Raw genomic sequence first — 24,199 nt, 5'->3', positions numbered from 1 at the left:
AGATGAGATTTCTCCTTTGGCTCCAGATTTGCCTGTCCCTGCAGAATTGTTGGAGAATATTGGTGGTTGTCTGATCTCTTCCATCAGAACTTTTTCCTTTTAATAAGAATGCAGCTGTGATTGACATTTGCTCTCCAGCCAGTAGCCTTCTTCTCTTGTTTCTTTCTTTTGTTGCTAGAATGTTGATTTCCCAGTTAGCCACTCCCGCTGCAGTCTGAGTCTAGTGATTCTCAAAGTGTGCTCCTTAGACTAGCAGCCTCAGCATCCGGAAACTTGTTAGAAATGCGCATCCTCAGGTCTTGTCCCACGGGATTAAATAATTCTGGTGCTGCTGACCCATCCCACAGCTCCAGGCCTGATGATTTATGCACTGTGATGGTTTAAGACTGAACATATGATACAGGTCAGTGGTTGTCAAACATTATGATCGATCTGAATCACTTGGAGGGCTTGTTAAAACAAAAATTTTTGGTCCTTTCCCTCAGAGATTATGATTCTGTAGGTTTGGTTTGAGACCTAAGCATTTTTAACAAGTTTCCAGGTTAATGCTGGTGCTGCTCCTAAGAGATGCTGATGATCACACTTTGAGAACCACTGCTCTGCGTTCATGAGATTAAAGTCTGAGAATTTTGTTGAAACGCCACATGCATCAGTTAGCTGATGCTTCATAAAAGGTGAGTGAAAAGTACCCCAAATCTTAGTTGCATACAACAGTAAGTACTTATTTCTCTTTTACGCATGTGATCACTGGCTGGTATCTGACTGTTTGAGTCTGGGTTTGGCTGGATTTGGCTCCAAGCTTCAGGTTTAGCCAAGCTCTTCTCCATGTGTCTTTTATCCTCCCTGGTCCAATGGCTCCTCAAATCAAAGCCTGGTCCTCTAAGAATAAAAGTCGAAGTGCAAGTGACCAGGTCCAACTGTGCAAGCTTATTATAGATCTAACTCAGGTCAGTTACATCTACTAATATTCTATTGGCCAAAGCAAATCACATGATCAATACCAACATCAAAAGCTCTCACAAAAGTTGAAGGTGAGATAATGAATGTTTACTGAATGATAATCTATCGTATCTGGGAAAAAGTGCTTTTTTTTTTCATTGTGTTTTTTTTTTTTCCTCTACTATTTTATTTTATTTTATTTATTTATTTTTTTAACATCTTTATTAGAGTATAATTGCTTTACAATGGTGTGTCAATTTCTGCTTTATTACAAAGTGAATCAGTTATACATATACATATGTCCCCATATCTCTTCCCTCTTGCATCTCCCTCCCTCCCACCCTCCCTATCCCACCCCTCTAGGTGGTCACAAACCACCGAGCTGATCTCCCTGTGCTATGCGGCTGCTTCCCACTAGCTATCTATTTTACGTTTGGTAGTGTATATATGTCCATGCCACTCTCTCACTTTGTCCCAGCTTACCCTTCCCCCTCCATTCTCTAGTAGGTTTGCCCCTAGGTTCTTCTGACCATTTTCTTTTTTTTTTTAATTATTTTTATTTTTATTTTTAGATTCCATATATATGTGTTAGCATATGGTATTTGTTTTTCTCTTTCTGACTTACTTCACTCTGTATGACAGTCTCTATGTCCATCCACCTCACTACAAATAACTCAGTTTCGTTCCTTTTTATGGCTGAGTAATATTCCATTGTATATACGTTTCCACTGGTTTTTTAAGCTAGTAAGCTAGAGCCTTGGATCTGTTAGTGGCTGACTTTGCAGCCATATAGGAAACGATTGCCTCAGAATAAAGTCAATAAAAGGAAAGTCAGAGCTGAAAGCTGAAGAGAGATAGAATCCTGAAGATTCAGCCATGTTAGAAACCATTTCTATCACTGAATTTTTTGTTAGGTAAACCAATACTTCTGTTTTTTCTTAAGCTGTTTCTTGCAACCCAACATCCTTAAGTCCATAGCCATGTATGAAATATTTAATGGTTACCTTTCACTTTGTAAATCTTCATCAATCCTTGAGACAATGGACATTTCAATAAATATGATGTTTAAGTTGTATGTTGAAATGTTTGTTTGCCAAATTTCTCTTAGTACTGTGGTATTTTAGAAGTTTGATTCAAAGTTAAATTTACTGCAGTAGAATTTGTCTTTAACCAAATACTTTCAATACCCTATAACATTTTATTTGGTCATACCTCAAAGGATTAGATAAAAGTTAAGTAGTTAAGTGCCATAGGTGACCAAAAGAGGACTTTATATCTTCTGGGGAGTACATTTGTTAGAAATAACATGATGATGTTAGTAAGAACAATGCTGGGTTAATGAGATGAATTTTAAAGTTTTCTCTCCAGAAATAGGTATTCTAAGACTGGCATGGCACTCCACCATCATCTTGGACCCAGGATCTTTCTATATTTCTTCTCTGCCATTCTTAATGTGTGGCTACCAATCTTTCCCCAGGGTCCAAGATTGTTGCCAGAACTCAGGCTCACATACCAGGCACGAGGGAGGAAGTGAGGAAGAGCAAAAAGGGTCCAGGCCAGCTACATGCTACCCTTTTAAGGTGCTTTCTAGATGTGTCCCCCAACAAATTCTACCTGTACTTTATTGGCTAGACCTTAATCAGATAGACACAAGGTTGGCTGAGAAGTATAGTCTTTTTGGCTCAGTACTTTTATCTCCTGCATAAAATCATGGTTGTGTTATAGAGAAAGATGGGTAGAACTTAGGCAGAAGCTGGCCATCTCTGCCGCAAATGCGAATCTCAGAAGTAAACAGTGAAGCATCTCTGATGGAAGTCAACATAAAATCAAAAACCGACAGGAGGCAAACCGAAATGACTATAGAAATGGAATACAAACGTATCTCAAAAGAGAATTGGAAAATGAAGTGCAAGTAGTAATGGGTTAGGGTCAGAAATCAGAATGGTCACTAGAACTCCAGGCAAAGGGAAGATGGTGAAAAATACATTTTCTCAGGGTTTAATGGACACAGTTTTTGGGAGAGAAGTAAATGTAAATAGTTCAGTTTATAGAAAGGTGCACAATTGAGAGCGAAAAGAACTTTTCAAATAAAACAAGTCAAAGTGTTTTTCAGCAGGCTTTATCAGACTCAGCTTGAATGAAATATCTTTAAAAATATCCATTTCTGGTATACCTGACGCCACATTTCCTATGCAGCCTGCTGGTGATAAATCTGCCCTTCAGAATAACCTTCCTCGCCTAGCAAGGATATGTAATAAAGGCAATGCTAACATTTGAGTTTACTCGGAAGATATTTCTTATAGTAAAAACCTGCAGCGTTTAGGTTGAAAAACATCATTACGTGAATTCCCTAGAGTGAGAGAGGGTAGGCAACGGCATCTCTCTAACCTCACAGGGTATCAAGGACTGTCGTCCTCCAGGTGATTGGGAACATTCTCAGAAAGGACATCTGATGACATGCGGGCAATGGCTCGGTATGGCCAGTGTGGGCAGGATTTTGGTTTAGGTTCAAGCAAATTCAAACAAGTGGTAAGTGGAAGAACAGCAGTGGACAGGCAGACAGATCTGACCACAATCCAGTTCTGCTTTTTATTATATTCCATCATGATATTGAACCAATTTCTTCATTTCCCCGGACGTGCATTTCTTCATCTATGAAATGATGATAAGGATACCTATTCACAGTGGTGCTGAGAAGATTAACGAGACCATGTAGGTAAAATTGCTTAGTCTGGTGCTGATGGTGGACATTCAGTTAATTCAAACCCCACTTCTATCCTTGGCCCTACCCTTCTCTCTTTCTCCTTTTTCTTTCTCTCTCTATTCTTCTTTCCCCACAGACTTCAAAATCTCCTAAAGCACCACAAGGAGGCACAGCTTAAACATCAGCTTACGTAACAGTAGGTTCCATGTAGCTCGCTGAGTTACGCCAGGGTAGAGTAGAAAGCCTCGTGGCTGGAAGTTCTGCCATTATTCTGAGTAGGCTGTGCATGTGCAGAACTATATGCCATCAATCTATTTACTCCAATTTGTAGAATATGAGCTGCTTTGCGAAGTTCATTTTTCTATTCATTTCTTTCTTATATTTTCCACTTGTGATTTGCATAAGTTCTTGCTCTCTAGTCAAAATTATTATAGTATTCCCTGTGTGTCTGTGTGCACACATGTTAACTTTCAGAATAAACCAGAAAATGAATAGTTTACTTTAGGTTTTCCCTGTTCTCACTTCCCCATGTCTTCATGATTTCCACTTGAACTTTGTTTTACATTTTTCACAATAATATGTGTATACTTTATTTATTTCACAGCATTGCTCTGAAAAGCTATCAGTTCCATTTATTGCCATAGTTAGAGCCAGTTTTTTGGTGTAATTACAGTAAATTATTCCTGTGAACATTAATCAGTTCAATGGGTCTCCAATCTCAGGTTCTGAAACACACAGCAGGTCAGTGTTATACATCTGTCTGGTTTTTACATAGCTTCTAGGCATTTTTAATACTACCAAACCTCACATCTTCCTAATGTTTTTCTGTCACTAAGGATGACCAAGTTGATCCTCTAACAGAGAAGGAAAATTTGATGCTAAATTATTTTTGATATCACTAATTGAAAAAAAAACGCTTTTCAGCAAATAACTATTTCATCCAGCTGGACTTTAGAAAGCATGCCTTTTCTGTATTCATATCCTTTGTCAGTGATTATGCTAATTTCACTTTTGTCTTTTATGGGCAATTTCAGAGGATTTATCCAAAGCCAAACCAATAGGTAGCGTCTTTCCTTAAGGATACAGGCAGATAATAAGTAGTATTTGTGCACTTTGAGAACACTTTCTGAGTACCTACGATATGGTGTGCACTATGCCAGCAGTCTCTGAAAAGAGAAGATGCTTCCCTGTCCTCAGCCGTCTCACATAAAGGGAAACCACCTGGGACTTCCAGCTGGTATTATGTGTTCATTAGTGACTATGTATGGAGGCAACATGAATTACTCATTTTCTAATTTATGCATTCATTAATTATTCACTTATTTCAATCATTCTTTTAATAAATATTATTTTAAAATAATTTAAAGTCATAACCCCTAACTTCCCACTTGGGTTGCTTGTTTCGTATGATATTAATAATTATAATTCACAGATATTGAGTGTTTATTGTTGCCAGGCTGTGTGCTAAGTATTTTCTGTGCTTTCATTTAATCCTCTTAATAACCTTGCGAAATCAGTGTATTTATTATTGCCATTTTACAGATGATGAAACTGAGATTTGGTGAGTATACTTACTCAACACCACTTAGGCAATTAGCAGTGGAGCTGGGGTTCTATATTACTCTGGAGCCCATGCTAAAAACCACTATGCCACTCTGATTTAATATGGTATGAGTAGGGAAACCAAAGAGTCATTAGTCAGTGTGAAATTGCTCAAGGAAATCTAACCTTGAGAGCTTTTTTGATGCATTTGCTTATTCATTCACCCCTGTATCTAGACGGTGTTGACTGAGACCCTTCTCCATGCTGGACGCTTTGCCGAGCCTCCAGAATACAAAGGCACACAAGATGCAATCTTTGCCTTCAAGGAGTTACATGCTTGGATTCAACTATTCGTTTTCCGTCTCCCTCTAAGCATTTCTCTTTGGATTACTCTTGAATCATGCAACATCTTAGCTCTATGGGTCCAGGAGGTGGTGTTTGCTGCTGGCCCTTGGCAATGGGCTGCTACAGGAAGTCTTTCTGATCTGATTTAATTACATCTTCAAATGTCAAGATATCACAGTACAGAAAATATAAGTGGGGAATTCTGACAAGGAAAACATTATTTTCTAATTCTTAAAAAGAGACTATGCTAACATTTAGACTTCAAAGGGCGTATCACCTGATATGTTAAATAGACAACCCAAGAAGTTGCTAATTCCAATAGAGAGATGAAATTGATTAGAAGATAAAGCATAATTTTTACCCAAGGTGAGCACTGCACTCAAGACCATGTCTGAGGTGAAAGAATGGGGCAATTATCTGCAATTCCAGTCATGAGCTATTTCTACAGCCTCCAGAAGAGGGAACTGAATTGCAGCTACACAGCCCTCCAGGGGTCCTGCATTTTTGCCAGAGACATTCTCAGATTCTATTGAAAGGAGTAGAAAAACTGCATATTTGATGAAAGTGGAAAAATCGATAGTGACCAGAATATTAACACCTATTATTCAAATTTAAGACATCCTGTTTTCTTATCCACAACTTGATAAAAAAATCCAACTTTTAACGAAGTGAGTATGACTAAAGCCAAATGGAAGCTATTTTGAGAGGTATGAAACAATGTTGCCATGAAATCTCCCAGAAACAAACAAATGCCTCATGGTATGGGGGCAAATGGGAAACCTCAGACTCCCCAGGGCTGGTGATCTGTCTGAGAGTCAGGGAAGTGTTGGCTTACTCTGCTGGGCTAGATTCATTTCCATTTCATGCATTTTAAAAACATCCCATTTCATTCTTGCCAGATGTATGATGTTAGGAAATCCCCATTTCTGGGGTGTGGCACCTACCCATCCCCTCTTGGGGCTCTGACTCACTCTGTGCAGGACCAGCAGTAGATAGGAAAGCAAGATGGAAAAAGAGCTTTGTTTCTTTGAGGAGAGTCTCTGACTCAGCACAGTTACACACTCAAGTTACACTATAGAAGACAGTGAATATCAGTTTATAAAAGGCTGTTATTGTTCATTCTCAACTTTTCCCAGTAGTGACTGTAAAAATCCATAGTATCAGAACCAAGGTCTCTCAAAAAAAGAGTATAGATTGTTTTGAATCATCATTAGCATCTTGGGTTTAAAATCCTAATGGAAACAGTTTCTTTCTGGGAAGGACTCTTGTTTTCAGCCCTTCTAAATGTTAAAGGCAAAGTAAGGGGCAACGCATTTCCCAAATACTTTAGCTTAAAAATAACCAATTCAAGAAACCTCAGGCAGCAATGTCTTTTGCTCAGCTGTTCAGAAGGGAGAGGCTGAAAACTGGAAACCACTTGATAGACTGTGATGGGTCAATTTGACTTTCGGAATCCAAAGGGGTGTTTTTGAGCTGAGGTGGTGAAAGGCCTCTGCCCTGGCTTGGGTCACTGGCTGGAAATATTTCTGTAGAACACTCCAGAGTCTTTTCAAGCTAGCTTTCCATTTTACTTCACTTTTGTTAAAAAGCAAAAATTCTTTTTTGTTGCTGTCATTAAATTGATTTAACTTGATTTCTAGAACTTTACTTTTATTCTTTATTTCTTTAAAAGATAATTGCTCATCCAAAGGGAAAAATAACATTGCAGAAGATAAGCCCCATAGAAATCCAAAGGAACTCACTAATTTTCATGCAAGTATTATGAAATGGACTTTCTCAATCATGGGCCATTCTGTTCAATAAAATATCCTGCAGATGCCACTGTCTTATTTGTAACTTTAAAACGTCAACCTATCCTGGATTTAGTAGTTCCAGTTGTGTGGCTTTTGATGAAATACAAGGAAAGTCATGAGCTTCAAAAGTAAATATTCTTTATACAATAGGGATATATACAAGAAGCAATGGTTTTATAGTTGGGTATTAATATTAATGATGTAAGAAAATTGCAAGCAGATGCCTCTGGAGAATCCTTGACATTAGTGTTATTTAAAGCTATTCTTTGTAAACCTTTGCTCAATTACTCAGGCTCAATCACCATCACCTTCTCCAAATGACCTTCATGAACCCTATTTGGGCATGTTTTGATTTATCTCTCACTCCTTATCCCTCTCAGATCAACTTTATGTGCTCGCTGTAGCGTCTCTCTTGAGACTTGTGGTTTATGATGTCTCCATCAAATTATTCTTCTCTTACCTCCCATGCCCAACCACACGCGTCCCCTACAGGAACATCAAGGGGCAAAGGGAAGGCAAAGGAGTTTAGAGCTTTTATGGGAATTTCTGTATTTTGCTGATGTCTCCCCATCTCCATTATTCACCTGGAACACTTTAATCACGCGTGTTCTGAACCCAAACATATTTATCTGCTTATCTGTCCTCTCCTCATAGCACTTCCTCTCATGTGTCCATAAGGAAATTGACACTTATCCTGTTCCATCTCAGGCAAATGAACTTCTGGTCAGGATGGGACTCTGTTCTCTAAGTAGACCATGGATCTTCTTGTTAAATCTTGGGACATAACCAAGGTGGAGCTGCAGAGGACATGCCAAGGGGGCTCTTAGATGCCAACTGTTAGCACTTCTTAAACTTATTTTCACCCTCTTAGAAAATTCAAGATCCCATATAAACTTTCTCATATTTTCAAACTTCTCCTATTGACACTATACACATGTGGCTCTCTCAGTAGCCATCAGACCTTGAATGTTGCCTGAGGATCAGGAGAATCAGATGCTGATTGCTTTGGAATGATGTGGGAAAATAGAGTGACCTGCTAGGATTGCTAATTGAAAATTTTCAATGAACATATGCCGTCTATGTACACCCCTCTACAAAGTACCAACACATCTGTTTTTTGTGTTTAATTTTCAGAACCACTTGTTCGGTAGCACTCATGACCCTCCCTTAGAGAGTTAAAGTGATTGGCCCAAGGACATACCTGTTTGAGCCTTCAGAACGTAACCAGGTATGGTTCTTTGTAACTCATTTACTACTTCACGTAGATATGATTTAACTGAATGTGTTCAGAGATGACTTCAGGCCTAGATAGAGATGATGGTTTATTTAGCGAGATGGTGGACAAGGATGTGGGTTGTGGAAGAACTTCAGCGGCAGACTCTCTGAAGACCTAAAATTCCAACAACTAAAAATTCATTCCTTTAGATGTGGTGCATACATACAATGGAATACTACTCAGCCATAAAAAAGAATAAAATAATGCCATTTGCAGCAGCATGGATGAAACTAGAGATTATCCTACTAAGTGAAATAAGTCAGAAAGAGAAAGACAAATACTGTGTGACATCACTTATATGTGGAATCTAAAATATGGCACAAATGAACCTATCTACAAAACAGAAACAGACTCACAGACATAGAGAACAGACTTGTGGCTGGCAAGGGAGGGGATGGAGAGAGAGGGATGGACTGGGAGTTTGGGGTTGGTAGAGGCAAACTATTACATTTAGAATGGGTAAACAACAAGGTCCTAATGTATAGCACAGGGAACTATATTCAATCTCCTGTGATAAACCATAATGGAAAAGAATATAAAAAAAAGAATGTCTATATGTGTATAACTGAGTCACTTTGCTGTACAGCAGAGATTAGCACAGCATTGTAAATCAACCATACTTCAATAAAAACAAATCATTCTTGGGCTTCCCTGGTGGCGCAGTGGTTGAGAGTCTGCCTGCCAATGCAGGGGACACGGGTTCGAGCCCTGGTCTGGGAAGATCCCACGTGCCGCAGAGCAACTAGACCCGTGAGCCACAATTACTGAGCCTGCGCATCTGGAGCCTGTGCTCCGCAACAAGAGAGGCCGCGATAGTGAGAGGCCCGCGCACCGCGATGAAGAGTGGCCCCCGCTCGCCGCAAGTAGAGAAAGCCCTCGCACAGAAACGAAGACCCAACACAGCCATAAATAAATAAATAAATAAAAAATATTTAAAAAAAAAATCATTCCTTTGAGTTAAAGATTGTCCTTTGAAGATACTAATTTTCCCAGGAAGCGATAGCACTCTTTCCTATAATCAGTCACTGGATCAACAGTTTGAGGCAACCTGATGTTAGCCTTTCAGCAGGTTTCACGCAAGGGTGGGAGATGCACAGGAACTGGACAGCCACTCCTAACCCTAACTGCAGTGCCCAGCACATCACCAGTTGCCCGTACCGCAGGAGCAGAGGTGGTCTCACGTAATCCTTCTCAACCCAGTATCCCAGGCAACAGCTTCCTGTTTTTTTCTTTTTTGTTTTTTGGCTGGTGGCTTGTGGGATCTTAGTTCCTCAACCAGGGATCAAACCCACACCCTTGGCAGTGAAAGTGCAGAGTCCTAACCACTGGACCGCCAGGGAATTCCCAACAGCTTCATTTTGATTGGAGTTGGTATTTGAATTAGAATCCACTTGGAAGCAAGACAAACACAGATGGAGAAGGGGGTGGGGATTCTGCTTGAGGAAGACAGGACTGGGTGGAGGGCTCGAGCAGGGACTGCAGTGAGGCGACATTAGGTCACTGAGTGGTGGGGAGGGCACGAGAATACAAAGGAGCTAGGAGCAGAGAGGAGTGGGGAAGCTTCCAAATGAAAAGATCCTGTTGTTAGTAATTCTGTCCGAGTTTGCTCCTACAGATGTACGTATCCAGTGCCAAGTACTTCAGGGGCAAACCCTGCTGAGGCTGAGAACTGAAAAGAAACCCAAAGCAGTCAACACTGATATTTAAAAAAAAAAAAAAAAATCCCCTTATAAAAGAGATTCAAGGACACTCATTCCTACAATGACTTCTGGCTCCAAATCCATCTTCCCACAGTCTACTCTTTCTCCCTCTTCTCTCCATTCCCTGCCCTAGCATTTTCTCTGGAACGTCTCCATTCCAACAGAACTTGGAGAAATGACTCCAGAACTCCGAAGTGCAGGCCAATAATTTGAACTGCCAACATTGCAAAGAAGATTAAGACACAATCTGCCTTCAAGCCAGCCATGGCATGGTTGGAAAGAAAATGCAGACACGTGAAATGATAACTGACAACATAATTAAGGAGAGTAAAACAGGTGACGCAGGTGTATGTGCCAATGAAGGGCAGAGAATGAGAAATCCAGATGAGCTGGGGTCAAAAGCAAAGCTTCTGGAAAATCTATGGACTTCATCTATTCCCCCGAGAAATAGACTCTGATGTGGAGATTTACATGCAGGAAATGTACTGGGAATCCACGCCTCTTGGGAATCCTCTTCAAAGGATGTGTGGGCAGAAGGGCTGAACTGTGCTGTAGTTACAAGTTGCTCTCAGCCAGAGCTGGGGAGCCCTGATGGCCCTTCAGAGTCGTCTTGAACTGGGGCAATGAGGCCAGGCCTTTGTACCTCCCACCATCAACCAGTCATTGAATGTGAGCTTTGTCTGGGCTTACATTGGACAAGAGGAACTCAGTTGAGAGCCATCAGCCACCAGGAGAGTGAGCAGCTGGGGGGATGGGAGTCTCAGCCCTGAAGGGTGGCTCTGGGTGTCCTATCACAGTGGCCACCACGGGTGTGAATTCAGCTGAGTCCTGATGTATATGGGTTGGGTTTATACGGTTGGAGAAAAGCAGCCTTTCAGGTGGAGGCGCAAGGTTGGTTTTTGTTTGTAAGTGAGCAGAACAATGTGGTCCAGTGAGGGGTGTGCGGAGGCGAGCAGGCAGGACGTGAACCTGGGAGGAGGGGAATGGGCTTCCGGCAGAGAATCTTGAATGCTACTCGTGCCTGCACTTCATCATTTTCAGAACAAAGTATCACATTATCGGCATATAATATGATACATATTTGCATATATATATGATTTTTCACTGATACAAACATGGGGGGGAGGATATGGGGGCCACTTGTAATGTGAGCAAATTTAAAATTTAATTTAGGGTCATTTTGTCACATTCGCTTTCAAATGGGTTTCATTTCCTAACTGCTCATAAGAGTACTGAAATTTTACATATATGTATATATGTAAATATTTTTTCTTTCTTTCTGGAGTTTGACTAATACTATAAGATGAAAAGTCATCAGTCTGCAAATATGGTAAAGTCCTTCTGCAGAGCAATGTTCAGGTTATGAAATCTGATACTTCCTATACATACTCTCCATCTCTTCAGAAGGAAACAAGTTTATTGGTCCATTTGTATTGTTTTCTAAACGGATGTGAACACAGAATAGGGACATATTATGGGAGGTTTGGATATTGGGCACTTGTTAATAAGGTAGTTGTTGCCAAAAATGAAGGGATACATTAATTTTTTTTGCAGTCTGGGCATTGTGCACTTTGAAATGAGAATGGGGAGGTAGCTACTGAGTGGGATGATGAATGGGTGGGTGGACAGAGCCAAGACTGAAATCCCAAGTACTAGATCCGCTTATTCTGTGTTGGATACCTTCCAGGGTAAATCACAGGAAAATAATGTCCCTTGTCTTCTTAGTTTCAGTCTTTCCATTTGACGAACTGGGAGATTTGCTACCATTTTTTTTTATAGAGCTTATTTTGATGAGTTACTAATTAAAGTAAAATGTTGTAGATTGTTTTGAGAAAAGGGTAATATAAAGATGCAAAAGAACATAAAAGAAGAATTCAGTCTTGGTAATTCGAAATCAGGTCACTGGTTTATAAGGCATTGTCCTCTGCAAATTAAATATTTAGGGGTGGTTAATTAGCACAGGATGCAGTAGAACGCTTATGCCCTTGTATATCTAAGAATTATGTGGTGCTGGGTACCACTTCTTGGGGTTTCTATTTCAGAAGGCTTGATAGAGCTCAGAAATATGCATTTTAGCATGGGACATGCCTGATGCTGAAGCAGATGATCTGCTGTCCACATCTAGTAATCACTACACTTTGATAGACAGAAAAAGTTTGAACTGCGGTCTGCACAGGCCTATGGGATCTAGGCAGGAAACATAAATAAAAGTGGCTGACCTGGCGTAAGTCAGTCAGGGCCTGCTGCAGACTGTGGCAAAGAGGAGAGCACCTGTAAAGCGATCAGTGGGGTCTCAGTTTTAACTGATTGTTGTCAGGTGGGCATGTGAATCCAGCATTACCAGAGAGCTTCATTTTTTCACGGATACTAGAAAGCTGGAATTTTATATGTCTCTGAATATTTAAGTGTTGGTGTGTACCTGAAAAAAATTAAAGACACTCTGTGTGACAGATAAAATGCATCTGTTGGATTCAGTCTCTGAGCAGCCAATTTGATGCATCTGGTCTAAAGAAGGAAGGAATAGAAGGCGCTGGGGTTTGCAGGGTGAGTTCAGTGTTGTTAACGCACAGTGGTCTTAGTTGATTCTCTCTAGAGCAGCTGACCTTAAACTTCTTGTACTATGAACCATTTCAGGGGCAAAACACAGTGAAGCCATCTAACATATGGCTGTTTGTGATGCAAAAAATAGAATATTTGGCATTTAACATGAGTAAAAAGATGTATTATTTTCGATTACTTCCTTAGAGGTTTTATTTTCAGATTTGGACAGGTGACCTAATGCTGACGGTGTCCTTAGGGCAGGGGGGATGGGTGGGTTGAGATGGCCATTCTTTCCTTCCTTCTTTCTTTCTTTCTTTCCTTCCTTCCTTCCTTTCTTTCTTTCTCTCTCTCTCTCTTTCTTAATACAACAAAATGTTTTTCTCATTCAGACTCCATGTCCAACAACGTTGGGGGAGTGGTGTGAGTGTGTGTCTGCTCCTTGTGGTCACCCGGGGACTCAGGCTGATGGAGTCTCCATCTCCTGTCTTTCAACGATGTCTGCATCAGGCGAAGGGCTGGGGCAGAACCACTTACTGGCTTTTAAATATCTGCCTGAAAGTGACACATGTCACTTGGGCTCACATTTCAATGGCTAAAGTATGGTCAAGTCTAACTTCAAAAGAGGCAGGAAAGTGCAATACCACCACAAATTTATAAAATGTACAGATGGAATGTTTGTGAAAAGTCCTAGTAATTATCACAACCCTCAAGATTCTGATTGATTAAATCTTCTCCAAATCAGTCTAGTTATCTCCTGGGATTGGAAATCCCTGGTCTGTCTAGTTGACCTTAGGAGGAACTGTCCAGATGAGGTTCAAGTCCTTTTCCTGACTTCTTGCTAAGGCGTCATAGGTGGTGAGTAGTATCGTCTGAAAGGATACATGCACCCCAATGTTCTGCAGCACTGTTTACAACAGCCAAGACATGGAAGCAACCTAAATGTCCATCAACAAAAGAATGGATGAAGAAGATGTGGTACATATATACAATGGAATATTACTCAGCCATTAAAAAGAATGAAATAATGCCATTCGCAGCAACATGGATGGACCTAGATATTGTCATACTGAGTGAAGTAAGTCAGAGAAAGAGAAATATCGTATGATAGTGCTTATAGTGGAATCTAAAAAAAGTGATACAAATGAACTTATTTATAAAGCAGAAATAGACTTAGAGAACGAACTATGGTTACCTGCGGGGAGAAGGTTGGGGAGGAGGGATAGTTAGGGAGTTTGGGGTTGACATGTACACACTGCTATATTTAAAATGGATAACCAACAAGGACCTACTGTATACCACAGGGAACTCTGCTTAATATTCTATAATAACCTAATTGGGAAAAGAATTTGAAAAAGAATAAAACAAAAACAAAACCCCCAAAAAGGAAACAAACCAAAAAACGTTGTGAGTAGGATTGCATTCAGCAGAGGGCCAGTCCCATGAACCACTTTTAGTAGCAACTTGCCCACTCTTCAAGAGGAAACCAAATGCAAAGTAACTGTATTTTTTATTTCTATTAACAACAAAAGGCTTCCATAATTTCACATCTCATTGCTTTTAAGAGCACATATATTACAAATAAAGAAACTCCACAAACTTTAAAGATTAGTATTTATCAACATTTTTGTACACATACACAAATATTTTAATATAATGGTATCTGAAATGTTATTCATATAATTTTAGCACTGTCATAAGTATTAACTAAAAAGTTTTTTAAATTTGGTAAAAACCATATATTTTACAATCTTCTATTTACATCTGAAATATGCTCAAATGTTAAAAAACATTCACTTTGACCTTTAAAATATGTGTATGAGGACTGGGTATTGAACATAATGTAACCGACAGCAAACTTACAGTTGGCTTTTGAGCTACACATTCATTGGAATTTCATAGCAAATATTCAGCTTGGCTTGATCGACGCTGCTCAAAGAAAAAAAATATAAGAAATGTGCAAATCTGGAGGCTGGCAAAATTCTCAAGCTAGCGAGGTAAAAACAAAAAATATGAACACCATAAAAACTTCAAATAAATTAAATGTATCTTTCTCTTCCCCGAGGTTAGCTGCAAATTCAGAGAGTTCTCTTGGAGGCGTGTCTGACGTTGCAGACTCTCCCTCAAACTTCTGCACTGGGTGAGACAGAGACGGTGGGCAGAGAGAGAGCCGCCTTGCTAATGACTCGAGTGCAAGTTTGCTCCACTCCTCGCTTTGATGGGTCGTCCTGGTACGTAATCTTGGGACAGGACAAAACATATGTGACAAAACAAAATGATGACAGAGAAGTCTGTGTTAATATCTCCAAACACAAAATTAAACCCAGAACAGTGATTTTTTAAAATTCCCTACAGGAAATCTGCAAATGTTGAAAAATGCACTTATCAAAGCAGATCTGAAGAATTTTTTCCCCAGCCCATGTCTCAGCCATGTTAACCAGATTTAAAGTAGCTTTCTGATACTCTTCAACTATCAGATATATATTTTTAAATGTCTGAATGAACCTTATGAATGTGTTTGAGTAATTCTGGAATTTTATTTTATTTGCAAAGTTTGTAAACTGTATGGTCAAAATCTGCCCCCAAAGGGAAACAGCTGAAGCCTCATTTAAATGTTTGCGTTAATGGAACTATAATACAAGGAAAAAATATACCTTGACCTGATTTTACTTTTGAAAATCATGTTAATACGCCTAAATCATACTTTCCTGTCAGATCTGTTCAAATAATGATATGTGAACACAATAACAATCACAGAAACCCCAGGCACCTCTAAAATCTCTGTGCAGAAGAGACTTAATGAATATTTAAAATTCTTGATTATGACAATTTTCCCACTAACTTCCTGCATTACCATGCTTTAGTTCTACTACTCTTCTGGGATGGAATGGTCGCTGTGTCCCCTCCAAGCACCTGGCATCCATGTATCCTATACTACCAATAAGTTCTCCTTTTGATCAATGTCTCAAGTTCTGCTTAAATAAATTGGCAAACAATGTATCAAAAGAAATTCTAAAAGCAACATGCCTTTGGATCTCGCCTGCTTGGCACTGTAACAGAGTAGATGTGTTCCTTTCCCTGTATTTTATATTTGGTATCCATTACCAGCGTTGACTTCACTATGCTGTCATCTTTCTAAATGTTGAAACAGACTCCAAATCAGTATCTTAACGCTTCATCCAATAGTTACATGTATTACTTTGGCCTCCATCAAAGGAGGCTTTTATGGATTTTGGCTGTTTATAAAATAGTGCGGCATTCTGACTGCCTGTCAAGGTAATTACTGCCTGTCTGTCACTTTAGCAGCTGAAGCTGCTCCATCTCCATATCTCCGTTTTACACACTAGCATCCACTTAATCCGGCTCCATCTCTCTCCTCATACCGAAGGTTCCTTCACTAAGTAGTGGCTTCAGTCTTAGCCTTTTAGCTAAGACTTTTCTGGACACTCTTGGAGTGAACTGCATAATCAATTCTGTTTCTCTTTTTCTATTTCTATGTTTGTCTATCCATTCTAACTCTGTTTCTAAGTTTTAAAAGTTTTACGGTAGAATTTCTCTCTTCTACTCTTATTATACATGTACCTGTTTCCAGAATATGTGGATGAGTATCTAGGTATGTAAAGGTATTCATACATTAAAGATTATGGCTCATTCATGCATTACAGGATTATGCAAAAATTTGACTACCCTTCCCTCTGCTAGAGTTCAAACCCAAACATTATGGTCAAATGCTTTATTAAAAAATTGAGAAAAGAAGCAAACACATTTTTTTTGTTATAAATCTGAACTGAGATAAATACCCAGTTTTTAAAAATACTTTGGACTTTAAGGACCCCTATCCTTTGCTAGCTATTTCTGACATTACAACCAACTCAAAACACTTATCAATGGTTGTCATGAAAATAGCTTATTTTGCTGTAGATGACTTAGAGTTTTGCTACGGTTAAGTTAAATTTATGATTGATAATCATCAATTAAATAGTTAATTTAGAATATCCTCTACAGAGTTAGAAGTTAATATTTTGTCCTCATTTTAATCTAAGGTGGAAATGTGGAATGGTCACATAATAGAGTAAATCGTTTTTAAGGAAAACTTTTTTTTTTAGGATATCGTGAATGTTGTAGTCATTGTGCCATACATAAAACCCATGTGACAAATCCCCATAGAAACTCAGGACCAGGAGAAAGTTTGTCTTTCCTGCCAACACATCTATTTCTTTTACTAAATAACAGGACCTGGGTAATGCATAAGTTTCTTTTCTTTGCATCAGTTTCTAGAAAGCACAGAGTCAAATTTTGCTTCTCTTAGCAAAGGTTTTCTGGAAAAGAAATTATTTTTCTCTCCTCTTAATCACCTGGTCCTTGCCTTTGTACTGTTGTTTTAGCACTTTGAGGTATAATGAATCTTTGTTTTGGATCCAAATGAGCTCAAATGTATTTCAGAAGTTGACAGAATATACATTTTCCTTTTAAAAGCTAAGTGGTTAACTTTAGCTTTTTCATTTTAGTAGGCTTTTTAATTTTCATACTGACCTACCTTGAAATGGAAATAAAGTTGTTCTAATTAAGTAAACATCTAGAGAACACTAGTCACTATGGAGGCGTCTGGGAAAAATGAAGAGGTAGACCAGAAGGCCACAAAGGACAGCGTAGACATAAGGAAAGAAAAACATACCACTTTTGCTTACAGTACTGAGGGAGATACTAGACACAGAGGAACAGAAGCTGTATAAACATGGACCGCGACAGAGCTGCCAGGAAAAAAAGAGAAAAGCATTTTTGCCCAAAGTTTCAAGGTCAGATGCAATTTACAGTTGGAAACAAGCATTTCTTTGCCACCTATTCCACCTTTCAGATCCACTGTTTGTTCTTTTTGTTTCACTCTCCGATTTATGATTTCCCCATGCTGTTAAGGCGTTGCTCCTGAGTATTTAGTTCCCATTACCCCTGAAAAATTCCAAACCAATACTTCCACTAGGAATCCTATCCAAGGAGATTGTTTTCTTTGCAACATAAGTCAATTAACCATTTCTTTTTCTAACTGCTATGGAGAATTTAAAATGTGGGTAGAAGGAGATGGAAAAGAAGAAAAAGGAACATATGGGAAATGCAATTAGAATAGAAGTTGCATATGACACATTTCATGTTTTGTTATAGTGCTAGGCCATTTAAGGAAAGGAAAGGGAACTGATATTTAGTGAATGGCTACTGTGCATGAAACACTACTGGGAGGTTAACTCAAGTTCTCCCCCTCAATTGTTCTGGAAAGAGCACATCTAACTCCTTGAGGGGACCATGGGTGATGAGATGTCCAGGTAGAGTGTGAGGGTTGATGGATGCTGGGAAGTGGGCCAAAAAAAGCAGAACTTGGCTTTCGGTCGCTTGATTCTCAGTATCCCCAAAAGTACTGTGATTATTGAATGTCCACATTTTGTGCACAGTCTTACAGAACATACTGAATACATGTCAGAAATCATGGATGACTTGCTTTTGGGGTGGGGGGTGACTTTTATCCCACTTCTGCATATTTTCCAGAGGCAGCCTTGACCATTAAAAGCCCAGGACCCTAGTCCTGGTGTTCTTCCTGAGTATGATGCAGAGACCCCCTAGTGGCAGAACTGTGGAACTCCACATCCCAGCCTGGGGACTGTGAGGTCCTGAATCAGGGGTGCTGGGAGTGGCAGCAAACTCTAGCTGGAATGCCACCAATGTTCTTGGTGTCTAACAGGCATCATCTGTTCTAGAAAACCAACACACATCGTTTGGATAAACATCTCTGAAAACTGTAGACAGCAACTGGGTTCTCATCTTCTTTTCCTACAGATTGTTATCCAACCTGATCCCTCTCCTTTGAGACAGGGGATGTTGTGCATGGGGGAGAGAACAGGTAAGCGACATGGTGTTCATGAAAGTACAGGGATTTCAGCAGCAGGAAAACAAAGAGACTCTTTCGGGTCCTTCTGGCATTGGGGATAAAATGGGCACTTTCTATGAATGGACCGCTCGGGCTGCCCCAGGGAAAGCCTCACCTGCTCATTCATGATTGCTGAGAGTTCGCTGAGCATGTCCTTATAATGGGATCTCAGTTCCTCCTGGTACTCCAGCTGGTCCTCCTTGATGAGGCGCTCATTCACATCCAGGGCCTGCCCACACGCATCTGCAAATTGCCTTTAGTGACAGCAATAAGCAAATTAACAGCCAGAGAAAGCGGCAACTCAAAGTCAGGCTGCTGATACACTCAGCCACCGAGAAGAGGGTCGGTCAGGTGGCTTCCTGGGGCATTCATTCATGACTCCCTGTCTGAAGGGATCCAAGGGAGAACAGCCCAACAAAGAAAATCTTACCTGAAGATTGCCTTCAAAAGCTTTACTTGGTTGTCAGGGTATTTCTTTGCGTTGGTTTCTTCAAGAAAAGCCCGTGCATAGGCCATTGGCCCGGCATTAACCTATTGGGGAGAAGAGAATTGGCTGAGAATGGTCCCACCTCCTCCATGGAGACTTCTCCAAGACTGGAAGGAGTAGCACCCATCATGTGGCCCCTCAATTCTCTCACATTGCCTAGTAGTCTACTAATTTGTTATCTGTCTTATCTGCTGTCTCTCACCTGGTCAATGAGCTACTAAAAGGAGGCATCTAAATTCCACATTTCATTGCCATCCTTCCCCAACTTCAGTCATGTGTGCACCGTGTCACATTTTGCCACACCCTCATTCTGCTAGCACTGTTATTTTCTTAATAACCTTGAAAACTAGACTCACCTTGATTGACTTAAGTAAACTTAACATCTGTGAAATCAAATGTTTGCTGTGCTAGTTTTTTCCCTACAAACATTCAAGCAAACACATAGCTATTAATAAGAGACAGTGCACAGTGGTCGTGATCTAGGCATCGCCCTGGAAATCACTGCCTTATTGCATCTCCCTCGAAAGTCTGGCTGAGACTGTGGTCCAAAAGGGACTTTTTAGATTTGCTGAATGAAGGCACAGTGCCAAGTCCTATTCACGCTCACAGGCATGCGTAGGCTCTCATTAGTGAAGGAGTCTATATTCTTCAGGGCTTACAGTCTTTGCATGTGACTGTGGGGCTTGGAAGGAATAAGGTAAAAGAAGAAGGAAGCCAGTGCTGTATCTGAGGCATCTTCAGATGGCTTTGCCTAGCAGGTATTGCCAGTGTGGTAGAGCGAGTACAGAAAGCCTTCCTTTGTTTCTCCAGATGCAACTCCACCCTCCTCTGCTCAGCTATGGGCTGAGGGAAGCTGTCCCATTTGGAGTATAACAATGGTGCTTTTATCTTCTGGCTTTTAAAAATGTAGTATCATTATTATTTTGAGTCAGCCATGGGGATACAGACAAGAGGTGGGTGGGGAAGAGGAGAAACAGGTCAGTATCAGGATCAACAGTACTGAGCTTTCCTTTTGCCTCAGGCTCCCGCGTAGCTCTGTGTGGCACTGTTACTGGCTTGCCTTTGTTTAAAATTTTAATACTTGTTCAATATGGATTTTTGAAGTTATTTTTGATTTTTAAAAACATTGCATTAAAATACAATTTTATCTTGATTACTGAGTGTTTTGATGCTCCCTTAATTTCGTGCCCAAGGAAAATGCCTCACTCGCCTCACTCTAGTCTCAGTCTTGTCAGGGCTTATTTAGGTCCAGGCCTTCTTCCTTGCAATCCCCCAGCACAGACCATGTCTATCTGTCTGTCTGTCTATCATCAGCTGGCTCTCCCCGCTGTCTCTCTGCTTCCACTAACTCTTCTCTCCCCTGAGTCTTCAGGTCTGGGGAGGGTGACAGCCCCTCACTCTTATGCCCCGGTGCCTGCCCCCTTTGGTTTTCCTAAATACTGCTTGTACTTTTTTCAAAGAGTCATTTGTTACGTTTTCTTCAGTCACCCACTGTGAGCAAGCCATCTGCTTTCCTCTCAAGACCCTGACAGTCAGATAAATACTGATGCACATTTTATGAACTAATAAACTTTTTAAAAAGTTTTGTTTTTGAACAGTTTTATAAGGCTTTTCATGACAGAGACTTACAAGAGAGCCATGCTTACTCATTCACTAATTCTTTGTTAGAATTTAGAATACAGAACACAGTTTATGCAGAGCAGATGGGAAAGGATGGTTGAGGAAGAAGAAATTTTCTTTCAGCTAAACCTAAGAAAGGCTTATCTCTAGTTGTCTGGAACCATCAACGTGCATTCACAAGGAAACAAAATTTTAAAGACTCAGATAAAGGTGTTGAACGGTATCACAAACAGAAAAATGTCTCTTATACCCTTTGTCAAAAAATTTCAAGGGGCGTTTTGTACCAGGTTCCACTGGCCATGAGTATCTCAGCTCCGGGCGATGCTTACCTTCACGCTGACACTTCCTTGGAGTTTGAGCTGCAGTCTGATCATGTCCACTTCTTCCATCGTGCAAAGCTGATTAAGCTCGGAAACTTTCTTGGACATCTCATCAATCGCCACTTCAATGGGATTCAGTTCTGTGCTCGACTGGCTGATGACCTGTATCCTCTTCTTCACGTAGGGGAACAAGTGACTCGCTGCACAAAAGCAATACAAGAGCATTTCAAGGTCGAGGGTTAGTGAAGAGTCAAGGGTTCTCTTGAAAGGACGATCCTGTGTCTTTTCTTTGCACACAGACCATTCCATCCTGCACGTTTTCTGTGTATGTGAGTCATTTTTTCTCGTATGTTCCACGCTCTCATATACCTCTTAGGAGCGCAGCTACTTTCCCCTGGCACGTTCTTGCACGCTTCACTAGCCAACATGTCCTCATTGCCAAGGCTGGACTAGACCTATAGAGTCTCTAAACACTGAAAAGATGATAGCTTCCACCACAACTTGTAATTCAAATAAAAACTACCCTAAATCACAATCAAGAATGCTTCAGTAGATACTGAATAGCATATATTATAATAGCTTTGTTCTAGTTTTTTTTTTTTTTAATTATGAAAGTTCTGGAAAAGTTTACTGAAGGTGAATGTTTTCCCATAGTTTGGATATGGCTGCTACCCAGGTATCTACGGCAGAATCTAGGACTGCTCACCTTTGAAGATGGCTTGGGTCTCCTTCGTTCAGATGCCCGCGCTCATTTTTCCCCTCAGCCTGCCCTAAGTCCCCCTCTGCTGGGTTCCCATTTCATTTCTCATGCTGGCCTCACCTGAAATTCTTGCTTTACTTGGCTCTTTCTCCTACCAGATGGTGAGCGCCTTGAAGGCAAGAATTGTGTTTTATTTATTTGAATTGTCAGAACAATGCCCGACACCTACAGGCACTTATCGAATGTTTGTGGAATGAAAGGAAGACCAACTCATAGGACAGATCTAGATAGTACTGGAAGGGATGCTGGAGGAAAACCCTCTGCATTCATTTCACAGATGAGGAATCTGAATTCCACAGTGGTTTAGAATCTTGCCCCAAAGCACACAATTCCGAGAGTGGCTATCTCTGCAGTAACTGGGGGGTAGTTTCAGGGAGAGAGGAGAGGAAAGCTCAGAGCGCCTTTCCCAAGACACCAGGACCTTGACCACTGTACGGTCTAAAGGGAAGAGGTGGGTAAAGTGACCCTGTGATAGTTTCTGTTTTGGTTGACTTGTCAAGGGTCTCTGTCTTGAAAGAAAATAAAGAAATGTTCCTGGCAAACATTTCCAAGTCAGCACATTTTGGGTACTTGTCTGCAAGATCGAAGGGTCTTGATTTCCGCGAATCCGGCCTAAGCGAGGGCCCTGCGAGGGAGCACGTGCTCGGGGACCAGCACCTACTTGTCAGGACCGTCCTCCGCTTGCACTGCTCCTCCACGCCACCGTGCTTCTTGCCTGACGGCGTGAAGGGCGTCTCAAAGACAAATCGGTTGATGTTGTGGTGCGTTTCGAAGTCTGTCTTCCGGTCCTCTATTTCCTTTTCCTCAAAGAACGGCGTGACATAAGTCACCTGGATGTAGGCGTACTTGGGGTCCAAATCCTTGGGGTTTACCTGTTTCAACATATTATGGGCAGAGAAAGAGCGGTGAGCCGTGAAGTGCTCCTGAAAGAAAGGTGGGGAACCCTGTATCCCCCCAGCTTGGCGTCCTGAGCTGCCCCTCTCAGAGGAGAAAGGCCCATCACATCATGTGAGAGCTGGGTGAACGCAAAGCCCAGACAGAGTAGCTGGCTGGACCGCGGTCAAGCAGCCAGACGGTGGCAGAGGCAGGAGGGAGCCAGCGCGCCGAGTAGCTGGGGCTCTTTGAAACATAAGTACTTGGCTATGACATACTATTTAACCTTTTATTTTCTTTCTCTTCTGTACTGAATAGCTTCACCTTTGTCTTGAATCAAGCTTGTTGAGAGTGGAAATATATCTCTCTGTTCCTCTACGATTCAGTCGTGTACCTAGACTGGGACCATCGGCTGTGGGCTTGTAATGTGAAAGGAGGTTCCTGGTCTGTTTAGCAGATTAACTGATTACCTATCACACGACTGCAAATATTTTTATTTTCGATTTCTCAAATTCCTTCTCTAATCTGCAATAAGTCATTTTATATAATTTTTAAAACTAACTCTGCTTTGGTGAATAGGCTTGACAAATAGCAAGGAAGGAAGGAAGACAGGCTTGGGGTACCCCCCAGAAGCCAGGCAATGGTTCTTGCTTTCCTTCAAGGTAGAAGAGATAAGCCTCAGCCTCTTTCCTAATGATTCCTTGAAGAATTTTCAGACTTCTTCCAACTTTCTCCATCCGTTCACCCATCCACTGTTTATCCAGTTCCAGAGATTGGAGGAGGCTCATGAATTTATTTGTAATGCTGCAAATAATGGCACTGTAAGATGGGTACAACTAACCATTTTACGGATTAAAAAATGGAGACTCAGAGTGACCACCCAACTTCTCCAAGATGGATTGCCAGCTGATAAGTGGTAGCATGGTGGAATGAAGACCCCAGTTGTTCTGACACCAAAATTGGCACTTCTCTCACTGCTAGGAATTGTTTCTACGTTTCATGTAGGAGGGCCACCATGACCGCGGTTCTAGCTCTGTCCCCCTTTATGGGGAAGGGGTTTGTACCTTTCAAGCTAAGAATGATGAACACATTTTAACAATTTCTGCCCAGATTCAACAAATCTAATCTCATGCCCAGACCCCTCCAAATACTAGCTTCGCAAAAGAGGAAAAGGAAAAAAAGACCTTTTTTGGGCCTAATAGAGGTCAATACAGTTGGGTGCAAACCAGCTTTTCTAGCTCCACCTCTGCCACACTCTTCTATACAATCTGTGTTTCAAAGACCTGCCGTTCTCTAAACACACCTCCCCCTTGAATTCCTCCTGTCACTGCATGTGCTGGCTTTTTAGAATGCTTCCAGAAAACACCTTCTCACCCTACAATCCCCAG

At 40.8% G+C, this 24,199-nt stretch overlaps 1 protein-coding gene across 9 annotated transcripts in view; it reads right to left on the bottom strand.

Annotated features, from left to right (window-relative positions):
* Positions 1-1,678: 1,678 nt before the first annotated feature.
* The window catches only part of DOCK10 (dedicator of cytokinesis 10), a 299,794-nt gene continuing 277,273 nt past the window's right edge, over positions 1,679-24,199 (bottom strand). For 6 of the 9 annotated variants that reach the window (XM_082395837.1, XM_082395834.1, XM_082395841.1 and 3 more), the window contains 6 exons: positions 22,600-22,810; positions 21,188-21,378; positions 19,182-19,282; positions 18,867-19,005; positions 17,513-17,588; positions 1,679-15,077 (listed from right to left, as the gene is read on the bottom strand). In XM_082395837.1, the coding sequence (XP_082251963.1) occupies positions 15,016-15,077; positions 17,513-17,588; positions 18,867-19,005; positions 19,182-19,282; positions 21,188-21,378; positions 22,600-22,810 (780 nt within the window). In that variant the 3' untranslated portion in view covers positions 1,679-15,015. The remainder of the gene's footprint in view (positions 15,078-17,512; positions 17,589-18,866; positions 19,006-19,181; positions 19,283-21,187; positions 21,379-22,599; positions 22,811-24,199) is intronic. The other 3 variants (XM_082395839.1, XM_082395833.1, XM_082395840.1) reach the window with 1 other exon arrangement.

Source organism: Balaenoptera borealis, assembly GCF_965194805.1.
Source record: "Balaenoptera borealis genome assembly, chromosome: 6".
In the NCBI taxonomy this organism is placed as follows: Eukaryota; Metazoa; Chordata; class Mammalia; order Artiodactyla; family Balaenopteridae; genus Balaenoptera; species Balaenoptera borealis.
This window is presented reverse-complemented; position numbering and strand designations above follow the sequence as displayed.